Source organism: Pituophis catenifer, unplaced genomic scaffold (assembly GCF_029215685.1).
Source record: "Pituophis catenifer annectens isolate HBS135680 unplaced genomic scaffold, rPitCat1.0.hap2 SCAF_7, whole genome shotgun sequence".
Classification (NCBI taxonomy): Eukaryota; Metazoa; Chordata; class Lepidosauria; order Squamata; family Colubridae; genus Pituophis; species Pituophis catenifer.
In genome coordinates, this window is record NW_027256887.1 from 9371052 (window position 1) to 9392451 (window position 21400).

At 40.6% G+C, this 21400-nt stretch overlaps 1 protein-coding gene across 1 annotated transcript; it reads right to left on the reverse strand.

Moving 5' to 3' along the window:
• Nucleotides 1–600: 600 nt before the first annotated feature.
• On the reverse strand, nt 601–13045 carry MRPS35 (mitochondrial ribosomal protein S35). The gene is made up of 8 exons (XM_070947066.1): nt 12939–13045; nt 12750–12826; nt 11397–11564; nt 10270–10330; nt 9110–9249; nt 7181–7290; nt 6568–6637; nt 601–950 (listed from the first exon to the last, which is right to left on the reverse strand). Exons 1-8 carry the CDS (start codon nt 13015–13017, stop codon nt 675–677), a joined length of 981 nt encoding a protein of 326 aa, XP_070803167.1. The 5' UTR covers nt 13018–13045; the 3' UTR covers nt 601–674.
• Between the last annotated feature and the right edge of the window lie 8355 nt (nt 13046–21400).

Here is a 21400-nt window from a genome sequence, read left to right on the forward strand (position 1 = left end):
TGGGGGTTGGACTAGAAGACCTTGAAGCAGTTGTGAAATCCAATTTTTTTTTTACTACTGGTTCTGTGGGCAAGGCTTGGTGGGTGTGGTGTGGCTTGGTGGGCGTGGCAGGGGAAGGATACTGCAAAATCTCCATTCCCACCATTTTTGGGCTCTGCACACACTGAAAAAACTGGCCAAAAAAAGCCTTGAAAATGGACCAAAAAAAGCCTAGAAAACAGGCCAAAAAAAGCCTCAAAAATGGGCCAAAAAACCCCCCAAAAAACCAGGCCCCTCCTCCAAAACAGGCCGAAAAAAGCCTCAAAACCAGGCCAAAAAATCCCCCAAAAGGGCTGAAAAAAGCCTCAAAATGCGCCAAAGAAAGCCCCAAAAACAGTCCGAAAAAAGGCTGGAAAAGGCCAGAAAAAAGGGAGGCCAAAAACTTTTTTTTTGCTGTTTTCCTCTTCTAAATTTAGGTGCATCTTAAAATCCGGAAAAATTATAGTCCGAAAAATACGGTATGTTGTAGTTGGTTGGTTGATTTTTCTGGGTGAAAATGTATTGGGGAGCAGGGGAAGAAGAGGAGGTGAAAGAGGATCGTTTTCCTTTTGCAACTGGATATTATTTTTTAAAAAATTTATTAGGACTATGTCCATCAGTACATATACAGCATCCCACAAAAATAACTGCTTACATTACGAGTCCTGGATGTTTAACAGTCTCTTAACCGAGTTTTTATACGCCAAAAGATTCTTCTCTGTTTCCCCTTCATTTTTCAAGAGAACCACGGACTTCTTGTAATCCTGCATCACCTCAGAGGCGAGAAGCTCTTCTCTGCTGCTTTCTTCAGCTTTTTCAGCTGCTCTTATTTGAAGCAATGTCTTTAAAGCGTTTTTTTCGGAGACACTGTTCTCCCAAACATACTCCAGCATATCTGCTTCTGTGATTTCTTTTTCCCACGGTTCCATTTTCTGAAAAACAAAACAAAAACAAGATCAGTGAGGAAAAACCTGAAAGATCAGAAATGCAGTCCAACTCCAGGTAAAGGTAAAGGTTCCCTTCGCCCATATGTGCTAATCGTTCCTGACTCTAGGGGGCGGTGCTCATCTCTGTTTCTTTTTTTTTCTTTTTCTTTTTTTTAATATTTTTTTATTACTTTAACATTACAAACAACATATACAATATTTCACCCTGTGCTCATCTCTGTTTCAAAGCCGAAGAGCCAGTGCTGTCCGAAGACGTCTCGTGGTCACGTGGCCGGCATGACTAAACGCCAAAGGCGCATGGAACGCTGTTACCTTCCCACCAAAGGTGCCCCCTATTTTTCTACTTGCATTTTTTACCTGCTTTCGAACTGCTAGGTTGGCAGAAGCTGGGACAATTAACGGGAGCTCACCCCATTATGCGGCATTAGGGTTTCGAACCGCTGAACTGCCAACCTTTCAATCGACAAGCTCAGCATCTTAGCCACTGAGTCACCATGGCTCCTCCGAAGCTAAGTAGAAGTTCAATGAAAGGGGACTAAACCTGCTCTGGAAGTTGTCCTTCTCAATTTGGCCCGTCAATGGGAAGTCCTGTGTCCCCAACCTGTGTAATGTTCTAAACTTTGGCAGCAGGAATTTTAAAAACTCTTGACTAAATATCCCACCATTAGAAAGCCAGAGATGCTCTCTTCCCTTGGGAAGTGCTGAAGAAAAGGAAGACCAAAGCACATTCAATGGCTTGTAGGATTTGAGTGGGATGTCTTCGCTGCTTTACATGTGATGAAAATGCCATACATTACTTTTTAAGGAAGAATAGTGGTGTTTTCTTGCCAAAAGACTTGACAAGCTCCCTTCCACCAGACTATAAGTTGGTTTTCATGAGTTGGGGGTAATGATGGCGGTGCATTTCAGTGGTGGGTTCCTCCCGGTTTGGTCCGGTTCGGCCGAGCCGGTAGCGGTGATGATATAACGTCACAGAACCGGTTCTCCCCCACCCGCCCTCCCACCCACCCACGTTATTCTTACCTTTTATTTGGCCCCACCCCCAATCTATTGCTGCCTCCTGAGTCCCAGCTGATGACTAGAGGGAAAAAAACTGTTTAAACTCTTGCCGCGGGGCTTCAAAGGGCCGTCCTACAGCTGATCAGTGTTAAAAGCAAACAAATGAGTCGGATCGTAAGTGCGAGGACTGGTCGTAAGTGCGAGGACCTTCCAGAAATGATTCTGACCAGCTAGCCACGCCTACCTAGTCACATGACCTCCAAGCCACACCCACAAAATAAGCCACGCCCACAGAACCGATAGTAAAAATATTTAGAACCCACCCCTGGTGCATTTCCATTCATTTTACTCATCTGGAACTCATAAAGAGTCTCCATTGATATTTAATTCCACCATGACTAACAATGTCCGGTGCTTCAGTTCAGAGCTGAAGAAGCTTCTTGGGTGAGAAGTGAAACATCTTCAAGGAAAAACAAAGCAACAAAGCAGCAAGAAGAAACAGCCATTGCCTATTGCTGCGCGGTCCTCTGCTGCTTGCTGCAAGGAGGTAAATTGCTGGGAGGCAGATTTTTTTTTTTCTTGTGCTAATCAAGCTATGCTGAAAACGAAAATGAAAGTAATGCAGGCTATTTGCTGTTTGCTGCAATGAAGCAAAATGGCTGGGAGGCAGAGGCAGATTTCCTTTTCTTGTTTTCCTCACCCAAAAAGCTAGGTGCGTCTTATAGTCTGGAGCGTCTTATACTCCGAAAAATATGGTATTTGTCAAAATAGAAACGAAGAGGAAAGTAGAAAGATAGAATTCCTTACTATAGGAATATACTAGAACTTGAATGGTCAAGTAACAATTGGGCCCGATACTCATAGAAATTAACTTCCAGCACGGCCTTTAACCGATGACAATGAAAAGCTGCAGTTCAGCTTTCAAATAAAGAAATTTATGAGTAGCCACAAAGGTGCAACTTCCACTCAAATCCTATTACTCCTACACCAGTATTTTCCTTTATAGATGAAAGTTGCTTAACACGCATCCAAACCAATCTTCCGCCTTTCATTGAGAAAATGTGGCATATGTGTTCCCACTTCTTTTACCATTAATCTTTTATGAATTTAAAGACTTCCAAGCTGCCAGATAATCTGTAGAATAAATGGATTTCTACAAATGTCTGCGAGACCTCTATGCATGCAAAAACTGACCTGTGCCACTTGGGGGCAGTAAATGTTACGTTTTAATGTTCAGGACTTTGAGTCACAGTTCAGCCCTTTCAAAAACCACGAAGGTGAATTGTTGTGCAGTTTTCACACAGGATGGTGGTTTATGGTAGAACAGAATAAGAATTAAGCTGCTAAACTGAAAAACACGAGCCGTATATACTGCCCTAGTGATGTTTATCTGGACAAAAAAAAAAAAATCTGCATTGGTCAGGAAGAACCCACTGATGGGGCTAACAACATATTGTTAGGAAGAAGTAACTAAGACTCTAAGGCTAGACTGAAATTGATTCGAACTGCCTGAATGGGGAAATAACAACTTCCTTACAATCTTTTAATCTGGTTCATTTTGGGTTAGTGGCATATAACTCTCCTTTTTTTAAAGAACCTGAACAGGCTATGGTTGCCAACAGTTCTTAAAACTTTTCAAGTTACATGTAAACAAAGTTCAAGGGAAAATGATTTAAGATGCCACCAAAACATAAAATAATGCATAACTTTCTTGGCTATTCAATAAGCCTCCGATAACTTTGACCGTTCAGTCCTTTTGAGTTGTGAGTTCCTATTAAGATTTTTGAAATCTTTTCTCCAAACTCTCTTAACATCTAAATGGAAGTTTGACATGAAGTCATTGGGAGCAAGAAGTCATCAGCATCCAGGTTGAATTCTCCTTTTCCTCTACCTAAATGAGATCATGTCTGGAACTGGTATCTACCATATTTCCCTGAAAATAAGACTGGGTCTTATATTAATTTTTGCTCCAAAAGACATTAGGGCACCACATCTTCTCCAGCCTCCTCATTGTCCGACTCGAGTGCCAGCTGCACAGGCTGCTGGCGCAACACCACACCAGCCTCCTCGCTGTCAGAGTCAGCTACAATCCGCACAGGCTGCTGACGGGCCACAACAGGCCGACACAATGTGTAACATGTTCACACTGGTGCAATAGGACTGGGTGTTTTGTTAATATGATTTATTGGGTTAGGGATTTTTTGTCTTCACTGTGAGTTGTATTGTGTTGGGTGTGTGTGTGTGTGTGTGTGCACTGAGGGAGCTCAACCAATCTCATTGTACCTATGTTGTGCACTGACAATAAAGATTTGAATTTGAATTATGTGAACATCTCTAAAATTCAGGGGATTAAAAATTCAAGGGAGTTGCCCAAAGTTATAAAAAAAAATGTGGTTTCTTTTTGAGGGACCGCCAATGAAAAAAGAGAAAGCAGTGTGTTGCAGGTGGTCATTAATTTCTCATGAAATCAAAGACAATTACAACTGATGAGGCCATTAACTATTCATGTGGAGGCTGAAAGGTAATAAAAGGGCAAGGGACTTGGGTGTACTCAATACACACTAAGCACTCACATATCATATACCCGAGTCTTCCATCACTAGGTAATCCTAGAGCCAAGCGCACACGTGCTACTCTGGAATTAGTAACCTCAACTATTGAGTTGCCAGTGTAGAATCAGTGTTTCAATGCTGCAGAAAGGTAAGCAGACTGCCGTGCATTGGTAATGAGGGAAACTTCATTATCTAAAGCTTTGAAAATGCTACAAGCATTTACTTAGCACGGACTACACAGTAATCCAATCTACGGTTGCAAGCGGCACTGTTGAAGCAATCCTGGCATTTTACAGCAAGGGGTTCTCACACGGCTTTCTAGGTATTTTTTGCAAATCCAGATTCCGTAAGGACAAGGTTAGCCAAAACACGCAGGAGCAGATCTTTTCATGCAACGTTCAGGCCACCGAGAAGGTGATGCGTTCCAAAAGAGCCCATTGGGCTCACAAGCCCTGCTTCCCAATTCCCACTCCCTATCACATTAAAAAGGTAAAGGTTCCCCTCGCACATACGTGTTAGTCGTTCCCGACTCTAGGGGGCGGTGCTCATCTCCATTTCTAAGACGAAGAGCCAGCGCTGTCCGATGACAATTCCGTGGTCATGTGGCTGGCATGACCAAACGCCGAAGGCGCACAGAACGCTGTTAACTTTCACACCAAGGTGGTCCCTATTTTTCTACTTTTACTGCTTTCGAACTGCTAGGTTGGCAGAAGCTGGGACAAGTAACAGGAGCTGACTCCATTATGCGGTGCTAGGATTTCGAACCGCCGACCTCCCGACCTTTCTGATCGACTACCGCGTCCCCCCCCACCTCATTAGTCGTGAATAGAATAGAGAATAGAACTAAAAATGAATTGAATAGAAATGAATAGAACAGAACAGAACAGAACAGAATAGAGAATATCAATGAAATGAAATGAATGGAAATGGAAATAAGAATGGAACGGAGTAGAGAATAGAGCAGAGCAGAATTTATTGGCCAAGTGTTTGCACCCACAAGGAATTTGTCTCCAGTGCATAAGCTCTCACTATACATATAAACAACAAGTAATGGATCACAGGTCATAATCATTGTTACAATCATTAATCATAAGTTACAAACAATTGATAAATCATAAGAAACCAATAGGAGAAGATAGTAGGAAAGATGAGATGTTAAAATGTTAAATGTCGCATGTTAAGATTGAGTAAGATAGGAAAAAGGTAAACAGAGTGAGAATTAAGGGGAGACTAGGAATAAATGGGACACATCCATTCTCTGCATCGCCCCATTTCTACACTGGGGCTGTCAAAGCACTTGCAAGCACCTCCCCTTGGCTCTCACGCAGAAAAGATGCTTAGGATGCAGATGTACAAATGGATGCATGTAATCTTTTAACTTATGACTGGTTCTTGCATTCTCACATTTACCACTGTTGCAGCAACCCCCATGGTCATATGATCAAAATCCAGGTGCTTGGCAACCGGAATCTCTCTCTATATATATTTATCTATGATGGTTGCAGCATCCCAGGTTCAAGTGATCACCATCTGAGATCTTCCCATCAGGTCCCGACAAGCAAAGTCAATGGGGGAAGTCAGATTTGCTTAATGACCATGTGATTCTGGTCTACACTGCAGTGATTTGCTTAACCTTGACAAAAATTGAGCATGGCTCACTTAACAACCACCTTGAAATTCTGGCCACAATTGTGGCCTTAAGTCGAGGACTACCTTATATTCACACTTATTAGACATGATGTTTATTTAATTGGAGGACCTACTATCTGCATGATTTGGAGAGATGTAACTTTCTAAAAGAAAAAGTTGTGTTCTTATCATGCACGCTAATGAATCATTCTGATCTCTCAGAATTTAGATAATGCCTGTGATTTCTGGTCTGGGCATTTTAGAAAGATTAAAGCCATTTTACTATATTATATTGCTATTCTATCTGGCCAAAAAGGAAACAAGAATGCAATTGTTCTGACTTTTTCCCCTGTCAATATGTGGGATATGTTAAAACTAGCAAATACTCAAACAATAAATAACCAATAAGCAAATATTCTTACCCACGATTCATGGAATAAAACAGTTAGAAGGTACATTGCATAATCGTAGTTTTGCTTTCTTAGAGGACATCTGAAAAACAAGAAAAATATAGCAATAGCAATAGCACTTATTATATCACAGTGCTTTACAGCCCTCTCTAAGCAGTTTACAAGAGTTTACAAGAGTCAGCATATTGCCCCTAACAATCTGGGTCCTCATTTTATCAACCTCAGACAGAAAGCTGGGTCAACCTTACACTAGCTTGCAATACTGCATTCTAACCACTGTGCCACCACGACTCAAAAAGAAGAAAAATATAACTACACCAAATTCCAGCGTTCCCAACCAAGAACTGGAAAGCACCAAATTGAGCAACCCCATGTTAAACCATGTGAATAATACTTTAAGTTTACTAGTCTTAAAATAAAATTGAATCCGAGAATGGTGAACTGAAGTCACATTTGTGCAACTACAACAGGTTAGGTTACAAACTAGGTTACAAACCATAAAAAAATATTTTGGAATCTTAGAATTTGGCGGAGCAGTTTTTAAATCCTAGGAAAACAGTTTGGCTGGGCAGTTACGTTGAACATTGCCTGTTTGGGCCAAGAGAAAGTTTTCCCATTGCATTACCTGTCTGTTGTGATGGTAACGGAATCTGTATTCCCACAATATCGCTCTCCTACAAGTTTGATGAACTTCTTCTTTGCATGGTCATCCAAGTTGAGACTTGACAGTTTAACCTGGAAAGGAGGGGGGGGGGAATCAAGCTATTAGCAACTTTGATAGTAGAAGGCCAAAAGAGTAACTGCACTGAAACACATGAAGTATCTATTTATAAATCAGGTAGGTGCTAGATGGCCCCTCAGAGGCAAACATATTTGCAACCTTCTGACATGCAAAATCAATGGGGAAGCCAGAATCACTTAAGAATTGTGTTGCTAACTTTTTTTTAAAAAAAGGTTTTTTATTTTTTTCTCATAAACTTATCTTAAATGAAGTTTCTTATCTAACATACATGTTTTCTTTTAACTTTCCTACTAATACAATCTTCATCCTAAACAATTTAAGTATATTCGGGGTTGCTCTTCTACAATTTCATCTCCCTTGTTTTACAACAATCCTTCTTCTCCCTCTCCTCTCTTTCTTTTCCCTCCCTTCTTCCATCTATTCTTCTACTTTCTTCTTTCCTCCTCTCCTCCTTCTCTACTTCCCCTTCCTTTCCCCCACACCTCTCTTCTTCCTCCCTTCTAACCTTCTCTCCTACTCGTTTCCCCTCTTTCTTCCTCTCCTTTTCCCTTTCTTCTTTCCCTCTCTCCTTCCTCTCTTCTCTCCTCTAACCCTCTCCAGTCTCTATTTTTTTTTTTAATTTGATTTATATGCCGCCCTTCTCTGGAGACTCAGGGCGGCTTACAATGTGCTCAGCAATAGCCTTCATCCTTTTTGTATATTTATACAAAGTTTATTGCCCCCACAACTGGGTCCTCAATTTACCTACCTTAGAAAGGATGGAAGGCTGAGTCAACCTTGAGCCTTGGCGAGATTCGAACCTGCAGTAATTGCAGGCAGCTGGTCTTAATAACCAGCTTAATAACAGGGTGCCTTAGACCACTGTACTACCAAGGCTCTATTGTTGTATTCATTTTCAATTTAGTATTTTCCAAAGTAGTATTATAGCAATCCCGATTTTTACTTTCTTTCTTTTCAATTACTTTTTCATTTTACTAAATTCACACATATCGTTATAAATGTACATTTATATAATAACATTTTCTCCCCCCCTTTTCCATTTACACAGTTTCTATTTCTTTTTTTGTCTCTCTCATTTACTTGTACCTTATCTAATTTATTTCTCTATAATCTTTTATTCATATTTCTTTTCTAACCATACATAAAATCGTCCCCATGTGTTGCTAACTTAACTGCAGTGATTCACTGAACAACTGTGGGAAAAATGATGTAAATTGGGGCAATGTTCACGCAACAATCATCTCACTTAGCAACAGAAACTTTGGGCTCAACTGTGGGCATTAAGTTCAGGTCTACCTGTAACGAAGGAAAGAACCAAAAGAAGGAGGCAGTGAATAGAGGGAGGAAGAAAATAGGTGGGCTCTGAAGGGCTAAAGATGCCTCATCTGAATCAGCAAGCGCCTGTGCAGAGGATTTATTTATCTGCTGCAGTTACAACCTGCCACTCTGTCTTAGTTAAACATGTTGCCTGTGTTTTATTTGCTTTGCAGCATTTGTAACTTTCTTGGTAGAACAACAGCAACAAAAGATACAAAATTCACATGCTGAAAACCAAATCAAGCACAAATCACAATATTGCTGACCCTGAAAAGATCCAGGAAAGGAAGAAAAGCATCTTAGGGAATAATAAAGACATTCCGCAGGCTTTTTAGATGTGTCTTTTTTCCAGCACAATTTCTGTCTTCCCAAAATATGTATTCTGTATCCCCCCCCCCCCCATATATGATTAACACTATCACGGTTTATGCGTCTTACAATCAAAGCAGCTGAATTCACTTTAGAAACCTGATCCCCGCCCTCCCTTTCACTTACTTTCAGGGTCACCACTCTTGCTTTCGGATTCCGAAGAGATGGCCCTGCTGAAACGTAGTCGCTTGTGCCGATTTCAATGGGGAAGTGCTGCAAACATTTCTCATCGCTATCCAAGGCAGAGGGCCACTCTGTGCAGAAGTCTGAAGTGCCCGTTTATGGAAGGAAAGCACAGACATAATTTTAGCCATGGTCATTATTACACAGAACCACAGTCTGCAGTCATTGAGGGCTAATGTCATTCCCAATAAACCCTAAAAAATTTTTTTAAAAGAAAACATTAAAAACCCATACACTCTATTCCATGGCCGGGTCTTGCAAGATCAACAGCCCCAGGCCTGCCGGAAAAGCCAGGTCTTCACTGCTTTCCGGAAGGCCAATAGGGTGGGGGCGGTCTAAACCTCAGGAGGTAATCCAGAGAGCCGGAGCAGCCACAGAGAAGGCCCTTCCCCGCGGGCCCGCCAATTAACATTGTTTAGCTGACGGGATGCGGAGACCAGTTCTGTGGGATCTTACCGGTCGCTGGGAGCTATGCGGTAGAAGGCGGTCTCGAAGATAATCTGGCCCTGAGCCATGTAGGGCTTTAAAGGTAATAACCAATACCTTGAATTGCGTCCGGAGACCGATAGGGAGCCAGTGCAGCTCGCAGGGAATTGGTGTAATGTAGGTGTATCTAGGTGCACCCACAATAGCTCGCGTGGCGGCATTCTGGACCAACTGTAGTCTCCGAACACTTTTCAAGGGTAGCCCCATGTAGAGCGCGTTGCAATAATATATGGTTTTTAGGTCTTGCTCAAGGATGCTCTTTGTCAAGTGGTACATTTGTCTGTCTATCATCTCTCTCTCTGTGTTTCTCTCTCACTCTGTTTCTCCCTCCCCCCACCCTCTCTCTCATAACCACATGGTACATATCTCAATCCTGAGTTATGCATGATTTCCGTTCTGACAAAGAGCACTTCATATGTCTACCCAAAAGTCACTCGTTTAAATAGAAGTGTATTATTAAAGATTCGTTTTTTCTTCACATCCTTTGTATAATAAAACCTATTATAACCCTAGAAGTACTGCATTTTATTTAACATAAGTCAGATCTTAAAACAGCTGTTTCCTGGTCTCTCTGCTAAGCTTCATTTTTTTAAAAAAAAAAAATGTTTAAGACTGACCTTTCAGAGCAGCACAGTGTTTCTTGATGGCAACTGGTGTCAGATGCAAGAAATTGGGGATCTGAAACAAGTATGTCTCATTAAAATCAGCCAATGAGCTTGCCATCAGAGGTGTACAGGGGGAGTGGGGTTGAATCCGAGCCTCCTTCAGGCTGCAAGCACAACCCCTACAGCCGTCCCGGAGACTCTGACTGCTCCATTGACTTCTTCCCTCCCACCTCCTACTCTGTTTATAAAACTGAATGGCTCACGTGCACGCCTCTTTGCACACTCTGGGTTTCAGCTAGAGCAATTTTTCTCAACCTCATTTTACCCACCTCGGAAGGATGGAAGGCTGAGTCAATCTTGAGCCTGGTGAGACCTGAACTGCTGAACTGCAGCTAGCAGTCAGCTGAAGTAGCCTGCGGCGCAGTGATAGGGTAGCTGACTGCCCTGATCATAACAGAGATGAAGTTGATTGAGTACAGCTGACTCAAAGTAACTCAGATTTAAAGCTGGGTCTTCAGATTAAACTCATGTGATATTAAGCTTTTTTTTTCTTTCAATGGTGATTCAAGTAGAACCTGTCACAAATGGGAGCCTGAGTGACGTAGGAGACTAATGCCTCCTACTAAGGCAGCATTTAACATCCAGCTGCCTGCAATTACTGCGAGTTTAATTCTCATCAGGCTCAAGGTCGACTCAGCCTTCCATCCTTTCTAAGGTGGGTAAAATGAGGACCCGGTTTGTGGGGGCAATAAGCTGACTTTGTATAAAATATACAAAAGTATGAAGGCTATTGCTTAATGCATTGTAAGCTGCCCTGAGTCTCCGAAGAAGGGCGGCATATAAAAATAAATAAAAATAAAAAAATAAAAATAAAAATAAATCCTCCGAACAATTTAAAGGAACAAGTCTCCAGCTTTTCTCTCCCAAGCAGAACTACCCAGTATTTCAGATTACGGCCCAAAATGGTTAGTTCCTAAATCAGTGCTAACACTTGCAATAAATTTGCAGTTATCTTCAGAGTAGGGTATTTCTGATATAATTATAATACTTTGTTCTAAGGACTTGTTCTGCCAAGGTCCCAGTATGCTTCCTAAAAGACCCAGGATATGGAAGTTGATGTAGTCAGCCCTGAATCTCACCTTCAAAAGTTCCAAGTTGCCTTCTTTTGCAAGAGGTACACCTCCTTTGACTGGGTAGCCCATCCGAACGGGAAGCGGCACGGCGGAAGGTTTAAAAGAAGCTGCAGTTGGATAGACGCTGGCCCAATCCTGATCAGGGTCCATCTTCTCAGATCTCTGAGTATTGCCCTAGCGGACATTGCAGAACAAAAAATCTCTGTCAGACACCAATTCAAATTATTTGCCTCACCTATTTGCACAGGTATTAACCCTGATTTTTAGTTGTACTTTTGAATACTATTTTCTCTTTTCCAGAGGATTCTTCTTCTTTTTTTTTTTTTGAACTACACAAAATTTTAATTTTGGGATCATTAATCAAAGGGGTGAAAGAGCCACATGCGGCTGAGTTAGTAACATCGTTGTTAAGCGAATCTCGCTTCCCCATTGACTTTGCTTGTTAGATCACAAGCAAAGGTCACAAGCAAACAGGGTGGATTTGATTTAAATCGAGTTGATTTAAATCACGATTTAAATCACTAGTAAAAAGGCTTGATTTAAATCAACTCGATTTAAATCATAATTTTTAAAGAGCAACCGTCATCTCTGCTACTTCTTTGACCCACTGTTGACTCACCGATAGTCCCAGTGTTGCAGAATATACAGCCTCATGCTACATAACTAAGCTCCATTTCATGCTGAATAAACTAAATTATTTATGTATCTTAAATAGAAAACTATCTTACGGTAGATTTTTACCCCAAAAGTTTTTTTATTAAAATAAATTCAATAAAAATAAAAAAAATCAGATTTAAATCAAAAAAATCCGATTTAAATTAAAAAAAAAAATCTGATTTTTTTGATTTTTTTTTTTTAAAAAAAATCATTGATTTTTATCCACCCTGCAAGCAAAGGTCACAGGTCACAAAAGGGGGAATCACATGACCGTGGGTACACTGCGACCGTCATAAACACGAGTCAGTTGCTAAGCGTCTGAATTTTCATCACAGGGATGCTGCAACCGTCGTTAAGTGTGAACAAATGGTCGTAGGTCTTTTCCTTTTTCAATGCTGTAACTCAGTGTTTCCCAAACTTGACCCTTTGAAGATGTATGGACTTCAACTCCCAGAATTCCTCAACCAGGCATACTGGTTGGGGAATTCTGGGAATTGAAGTCCATGCACCTTAAAATAGCCAAGTTTGGGAAACACTGCTGTAACTTTTGAACGGTCACTAAATGAACTGTCGTATGTCGAGGACTACCTGGAATTTGGGCGGGGGGGAGGGGGGAGTGATGACGGGAACAGCCAGCCCCGCCCCTTTGCGACGTGAGCATCAGCCACGGAGGACAAACCTCCCCCCTCCCCCTCCGCTTACGTAGATCAGCTCCTTCTGGGCTCTGCGTTCAGCCAGGGTCTCTTTCAGGCTGGCTCTTCTCTGCGGCTGCGCAGCGCCTGAAAGACAAACGGACGATATGGGGCAACTTGGGCTTCCTTTCTTCCTTCCTTCCTCGCCACGCCGGGAGGGGAGGAGGGGAACCAGCCCCTGTCTTTCTTTTGGGCCTACCTCGCAAGGTCGCGTATCCGGCCGAGCTCGGTCGCCGGCGCCGCCACAGCACCAAGCATCTCCGCCAGGCCACCGCCATCTTTTCCCCGGTGGTGACGTAATCTCAGCGCCCGCGCAGAAAGATGACCTCAACTTGCGGGCATTTGCGTGCAGGGCGGGCCCGTAGCATCACGTACTACGCCTGCGCAGAGGCGAGGGGTGGGTGTGTCCTCGCCATGATGATGGTGATGTGCAGGGAATTCTGGGAGTTGAAGTCTGTGCGTATCGTCAAGCCGCCGGGCGCTACTCCGGAGATGTGCTCGCTCTTGCTGCAAGTCCAGTGGCCGCTGTGGGCATTGCACCCGAAGGAGAGCGAGGGGGTGGCGGGCAGGCAGATGCTCACAAGGGCAGCCGAGATTTCCTGCCTGGAGATCAATCAACGTAGAGCTGGAAGGGACCTTAGAGGTCTTCTAGTCCAGCCCTCTGGTCAAGCCGGAGACAAATGGCTATCCATTCATAAAACATTCATAAATAAATCACTCTTTTATGAACAGTTATGACTAAATAAATTCGTTTGAATTTATGAATTGTTTATAAAATGTCCATTTTATGAATGCTTTATTTGTCATAAATAGATCACTTTTTTATGAATTCACTAAAAAATTCATAAATCACTCTTTTATGAATAGTTATGACTAAATAAATTTGTTTGAAGTTATGAATTGTTTATAAAATATTCATTTTATGAATGCTTTATTTGTCATAAATAAATCCCTTTTTTATGAATTCACTAAAAAATTCATAAATCACTCATGAACAGTTATGACTAAATAAATTTGTTTGAATTTATGAATTGTTTATAAAATGTTCCTTTTATGAATGCTTTATTTGTCATAAATCACTTTTTTATGAATTCACTAAAAAATTCATAAATCACTCTTTTATGAATAGTAATGACTAAATAAATTCGTTTGAATGTATGAATTGTTTATAAAATGTCCATTTTATGAATGCTTTATTTGTCATAAATAGATCACTTTTTTATGAATTCACTAAAAAATTCATAAATCACTCTTTTAGGAATAGTTATGGCTAAATAAATTCGTTTGAATTTATGAATTGTTTATCAAATGTTCATTTTATGAATGCTTTATTTGTCATAAATCAATTTTTTTTGAATTCACTAAAAAATTCATAAATCACTCTTTTATGAATAGTTATGACTAAATAAATTGGTTTGAATTTATGAATTGTTTATAAAATGTTCATTTTATGAATGCTTTATTTGTCATAAATAAATCCCTTTTTTATGAATTCACTAAAAAATTCATAAAAGGGTGATTTCAAAGAAGGATTGTCGTGAGAAGAAAACCAAAGAGCCATGCGTGGAATTGCCAGGTCATTATTTAAGGGAGCAGACCAGTGGTGAAACCCACATTTTTTTACTACTAGTTCTGTGGGCGTAGCTTGGTGGGCATGGCAGGGGAAGGACACTGCAAAATCTCCATTCCCATCCCACTCTGGGGCCAGCCAGAAGTGTTATTTGCCGGTTCTCCGAACTACTCAAAATTTCCGCTACCGGTTCTCCAGAACCTGTCAAAATCTGCTGGATTTCACCCCTGGAGCAGACATATGTGGATGGTCAAAGATGACTTTCTTTTAATCCAAGGGATTAAAAATTACTTTGGTCTCCGCCACCAATCATTTGTACCCAAAAGCACGCCCATTTCCGTCTCAATCCAAGCACCTCCAAAGTCACTGAAAACATTCCTAATGCATTTATCTATAATCGCATTAAACAGTTCAGGGATTATCATTCGTCCTTGCTTTACTGCCCCCTCAAGGCTGAACTATTTATGAAATGTCCCATTTATAAGATTTCTGACTGAGCCAAAAATTCTGTGAATCAATCAGTGTCTTAATCACTTTCTCTAAATCAGCAGACATACAATAAGCTTAATTTCTTACATATTTTTCAATGTTTTGTATACAGTACTCACCAATCTTAACATAAGGTAAAGATTCCCCTCGCACATATGTGCTAGTCATTCCCGACTCTAGGGGGCGGTGCTCATCTCCATTTCAAAGCCGAAGACCCAGCGCGGTCCGAAGACGTCTCGGTGGTCATATGGCCGGCATGACTAAACGCCAAAGGCGCACAGAACGCTGTTACCTTCCCACCAAAGGTGTTTCCTATTTTTCTACTTGCATTTTTACGTGCTTTCAAACTGCTAGGTTGGCAGAAGCTGGGACAAGTAAAGGGAGCTCACCCCGTTACACGGCACTAGGGATTCGAACCGCTGAACTGCCGACCTTTCGATTGACAAGCTCAGCGTCTTAGCCACTGAGCCACCGCGTCCCTCTAACCCTAACATAAAGGCATACAAAATAGTCCTCAATTTACAACAGTTCATTTAATGGCACTGAAAAAAGTGACTTATTCACACTTAACAACCATTGCAGCATTCCCATGGTCATGTGATCAAAATTCAGATGCTTGGCAACTGACTCATATTTATGACGGTTGCAGTGTCATGTGATCCCCTTTTGTGACCTACTGACAAGCAAAGTCAATGGGGAAGCCAGATTCACTTAACAATCATGTTACTAACTTCCGTAGTGATTCACTTAACAACTGTAGCAAGAAAGACGGGACAAAAATGAGGCGAAACATACTTAACAAGTGTCTCGCTTAGCAACAGAAATGTTGAGCTCAATTGCGTAAGCCAAGGGCTACCTGTAGTCCTCTCCTAACAACCCGTTGCTTAGCGACCATTTGAAGTTACAATGCATCCCCCAAAAGGTATTTTCAACCCAGTTCCACAGTTCGGCACCTGTACCCATGGTTACATGAGTACATTTTGAGCTCAGCTCGCGTGCCCACCAATATGGCTTCGCGTGCCACCTATGGCACACGTGCCATAGGTTCGCCATTACGGGTATAGAATCTCTTGCTTGAGCAGGGGGCTGGACTAGAAGACCTCCAAGGTCCCTTCCAGCTCTATTCTGATTCTGATTCTGTATCACTTTGGGACATTCTATTCCGCAGGATAATTTATCAGCCTTTTAGAGGAATAAATAATAAATATGTTTCCTTTAATTGGAGTGTGAGATGCTTGTAGTAGGAGATATTTTTTTTAAAAAAAGCGGCTGTTGAATGGGCTTGTTTAGAAAAAAAAGGTGGGGTGCCTTTTGTTTCAATGTCCCTGTATAATTCATGATGAGAGTTTACAATCTTCATGTCATCAAAGGTTATGGGGAGCAGGGTATGTGTGTGCCTTTTTTCCAGCGCATTAATAATGATTGAAATTACAAGGGCACTCAGTATAATTGATTGTGGAATCAGGTAACAGTTGCCGGCCAACGTACAAGAATTTATATTGTCTCATGGCTTGAAACCTTCCCTACGATTGACACTAGATAGCTCTTCGATAAAAATACACCTCATTATGCCACCAGTGATTCTTACCTTCTTTTAATGGGTTCAATGAGGAACAAGCGTTCGGTGTCTTCAATACACCAATGTAGGTACATATTTACTTATTATTATTATTATTTTTTGCGACTGATGAAATACAGGGTTGTGTGGATTTTTAGAATCTCCATAACGTTAACTCCATTTAACGTCCCATTTTGCAAGTTCAATGGTAGTAGTGAGGAATACAACCAGAAAATATTAAGGGATTTATTGACCTCTAACTTACAATGAGGATGGAGCAAAATCATTGGGTTTAAAATAATCCGAGTAGAATTGTAAAAGTTAGATTGGAAGGATCCACCATCATCTTCTTCTCCTTTTAATGACCCCATAATCCCTTGTGGGGTGGAATCTGGGCAACTGAATGGAGCTGAGTGTTTACTGGCTGGATGCCCTTCCTATTGCCAATGTGGAGCTTTGTTCAGGAGATATATTGTCATTGTGCCCAGAGAGAGAAATATCTGCCTCTACCTAGGATCGAACTCATAGCCTCCTAATTGTGAGGCTAGAGCTCTACCTCTAGGCCACTGCACCACTTGGAGGGATCCATCAAATACTGATAGAAAGTCCATACAGAGAGTGGTGAGGACAGCGGAGAAGATTATAGGAGGCTCGCTTCCTCTTATTAGGGATACTGCTTATAAACGCTTTGTGTTTAGAGCTCAAAGCATCATTAGAGACCCCCACACCCACTTCACGGTTTGTTTCTCTAGCCTAGGTTGCTATTTCTTGTGCAGCTGCAGCAGCTGGACCTGAAACACTTTTTCCATATCTGCGTAACAGCGGTAGTGTAAGTGCAAAACAATTGCTTCTGGGGGGAAAAAAAGTATAGTACTTCGTCTACCTGCAGTTCTATGGTTTTAAGACTGTGGAGCCCAGATACGGTCTCTAGTGCTTTAGAACATTGACAGATGTGTTTTCCCAAATATGTTTTATGCAACGTACATTTTTCAATGTGCATTTTTCAGCTTCAACTCAAATGTTCAGTGTTTGGATTAGTTTGGGGTTTTTCAGGGCAAATTCTTGACTTCTTTGCTTAACCGTAAGAGTAAAATCCCATGTTCTGACCTAGGCTTCCTGAATCATTAAAACACACGAGTAGTCCCAAAAACCTGTTTTATTTTAACAGCTGTGAATTCTGTTCACTCACAGATGAGTCCCAAATAGTTGTAAAGAGTCCTTCGGGATAAGGCTGATAATTTTTATATTCTACTGTGCAGGGTGGATTTGATTTAAATCGAGTTGATTTAAATCACAATTTAAATCATGATTTCAATCACTAGTAAAAAGGCTTGATTTAAATCAACTCGATTTAAATCATCATTTTTAAAGAGCCACTGTCATCTCTGCTACTCCTTTGACCCGCTGTTGACTCACCGATAGTCCCAGTGTTGCAGAATATACAGCCTCATGCTACATAACTAAGCTCCATTTCATGGTGAATAAACTAAATTATTTATGTATCTTAAATAGAAAACTATCTTACGATAGATTTTTACCCCAAAAGTTTTTTATTAAAATAAATTTGATAAAAATAAAAAAAATCCGATTTAAATCAAAAAAATCTGATTTTTTTGATTTTTTTAAAAAAATCATTATGATTTTTATCCACCCTGCTAGTGTGTTTCCCCAAAAATAAGACTCTGTCTTATATTTTTTTGAACCCCGAAATAAGCGCTTGGCCTTATTTTTGGGGAGGTCTTATTATTATTTATTATTATTATTATTATTATTATTATTATTATTATTATTATTATTATTATTATTATTTTGGGGCGTGTGGAGGAAGACAGGACTCCTCTTGCTGTCTTAACTAATTTCCAGCTCTGTATTTAAATACTTTCAGGGAGGGCTTATTTTTTGGGGGGAGCTTATTTTAGCGCATGCACTCAAAAGCCCGATTATCAGGGGCTGTCTTACTTTCAGGGATATGAACAGGAATCCTAATACTTGTAGGATTTTGTCTTTTCTGCAGGACAGAAAAGAAATCTGCATTTTCAAGATCGATTTGATTTTACCAATTCCCTTTCTTCTATCATAATAGGCAGTGCAGCATACAATCAACTATTTCATCAATTGTGCTTTGAAAATGAATAGAATAGAATAAAAACCTTATTGTCACTTTAAATGTGCACTAATCAGCAAACATGAAAATGAAATTAAAATTAAATTTTAGTTTCATTAAGTAAAATAAAATTAAATAACATTTAAAAAGTCGCCAAAGTTCTGCTTACATAACAGATTAACGGAGTTCGAAGGGACCTCGTAGGTCATCTAATCCAACCCCCTTCCCAAACAGGAAACCCTACATCTGCCTCTACCTAGGATCAAACTCACAACCTCCTTTTCAGTAGCTCTGTTAATCCTCAGCCCTTTTGCAGATGGCATCAGCCAGGCTTGGCAGGCGCCATATAGGTCTTCAGAGGATATAAGAAGAAGATGGTATATCGAGTCCACTTGTTCTGAACTTGCTTGGTCAAAAGAGGTGCTAACAGGAGCTCAGAGATAAAGCCCCATTTGTCTGGGCAAGTGCCCAGTAGGTCTTGAGCCAAACAAAATCCAGCAAAGGAAACAGAGGGGAGGACTTATGGATGTCTGAGGGTGGGATTCTCTGAGACGGAGAACAAAGCCAGACGGTCTGTATCCAGTCTTGGATGATACCAGATGGAGCAGAGAGAAAATAGCAACATGCAACAGGAGAAGGTATTTTCTAGTCCCCAGGTGCTTTGGGGCTTTGTCTGCATTGATATCTGAAGGGTGAATTTGCAGAAGCTTTTCCTGTGAGAAATTCCGCTGCTCACAAGATAACGTTTATGAAAAAAATGGTTTGGGGAATAAAGTGAGCTTCTTTGCTCCCTTATAAATTCAGCCCCCCGGGAAGCGATAAATATTAAGTCAAGGGAAGAAAAATTAGCTGCTCTCGTGTTCTTCCCTGAAGAGGAAATCTTGACTTACAAGTGGAGCTGGATGTATTTAGTGGTTGCCATGAGAATGCGTGACAAAAAGTGTAAGTTGAGTTGCAAGGGGGAACAGTCCAAAACTTCTAAAATATATTTCTTTTTTTAATGCAGAACAAAATCTGGGAGTGTAGCATGTTTTGACAAGGGATTCCAGTTTGAAATGTTGTCTTGAAATCATCCCATCCCATCCATTTCAGAAAGGAGAGATTGTAACTCAATTGTAATTTAATTCAATTTTTCTCACTCTGGAAAAGATTGCTCACAAGTTTAGGCACCAGTTTTGTGTTTTGAGATAAAACGTGTGTTTTGTTGTTATGCTACAGTTAAATGGATGGGAATATATACAGCAAAATAATTTCCCAAAGAAAGGGGGAAAAAATTCCTTATAGCTTTGGGGATTGGTGAATATAATGGGGGAAGGTGTTTGATATCTATTTAAGTTTTGGCAGATATAGAATAGAATAACAGAGTTGGAAGGAACCTTGGAGGTCTTCTAGTCCAACCCCCTGCTTAAGCAGGAAACCCTACACCACTTCAGACAAATGGTTATCCAACATCTTCTTAAAAATTTCCAGTGTTGGAGCATTCACAACTTCTGGAGGCAAGTCGTTCCACTGATTAATTGTTCTGACTGTCAGGAAATTTCTCCTTAGTTCTAAGTTGCTTCTCTATTTGATTAGTTTCCACCCATTGCTTCTTGTCCTGCCCTCAGGTGCTTTGGAGAATAGTTTGACTCTCTCTTCTTTGTGGCAAACCCTGTGATATTGGAACACTGCTATCATGTCTCCCCTAGTCCTTTTTTTCATTAAACTAGACATACCCAGTTCCTGCAACTGTTCTTCATATGTTTTAGCCTCCAGTCCTCCCCTAATCATCTTTGTTGCTCTTGTCTGCACTCTTTCTAGAGTCTCAACATCTTTTTTACATCGTGGAGACCAAAACTGAATGCAATATTCCAAGTGTGACAGATTATATGACAGATTAATCAATAATTTTGGATCTTTGGATGTGGGGAAATATTCCTTATTCTAAATAAATTGGATATCAAAAAATTCCACTAACGCAATGAATTGCAAGTCATCAGAAACTGCTACCAATTGATAGCATAACAATGATGACAATCGTTTTATAAACTGAGAGAGAAAAGTGTATATCTTTGCAATAATTAAAACAGAGAGCACATGCCCAGAATATCTTATATAGTTTCAGGTATGCCTAGTTACATTTTTATAAACATTTCAAATATTAGATACTTTTAAATTAAATTGAAAATTAAAATTAAAGTTATTAAAAAATTAATTTTTTAACAATAACTTTAACTACGGTAGGTGGATCTGAGCACCAGATATACAATAGCAGCCTGTGTTCCTATGAAATATAAAGTGAAATAGTCAGCATCATTGAAAGATGTCCAAGTTGCTTTTTAAATTTTAAGGCTGTTCACAGGTTAAAAGGTAAAGGTAAAGGTTCCCCTTGCACATATGTGCTAGTCGTTCCTGACTCTAGGGGGTGTTGCTCATCTCTGTTTCAAAGCCGAAGACCCAGCGCTGTCCGAAGATGTCTCCGTGGTCATGTAGCCGGCATGACTAAACGCCAAAGGCGCACGGAACGCTGTTACCTTCCCACCAAAGGTGGTCCCTATTTTTCTACTTGCATTTTTTACATGCTTTCGAACTGGTAGATTGGCAGAAGCTGCGACAAGTAACGAGAGCTCACCCCCTTACGCAGCACTAGGGATTCGAACCGCTGAACTGCCGACCTTTCGATCGACAAGCTCAGAGTCTTAGCCACTGAACCAGCAGCAATGCCAAATGTATCACAAAAAGGACTCTGAGAAGGAACAGCTGTTTCTGAATGCCTGTTTGCTGCATTAAATTGATATTTTAACTTCTACACTTAAGCACCTGGGCTGTCTAACAAGGAAATATGTGTAACGTGGTCTCTGAATCCTTTGGTGCATTTGGAATTAAATCTTACCGGATGTCTATTTATTATTATTTGTTGAGCTGCTCCAGGCATTAAGCAATATATTAGTTTGTTGTGAA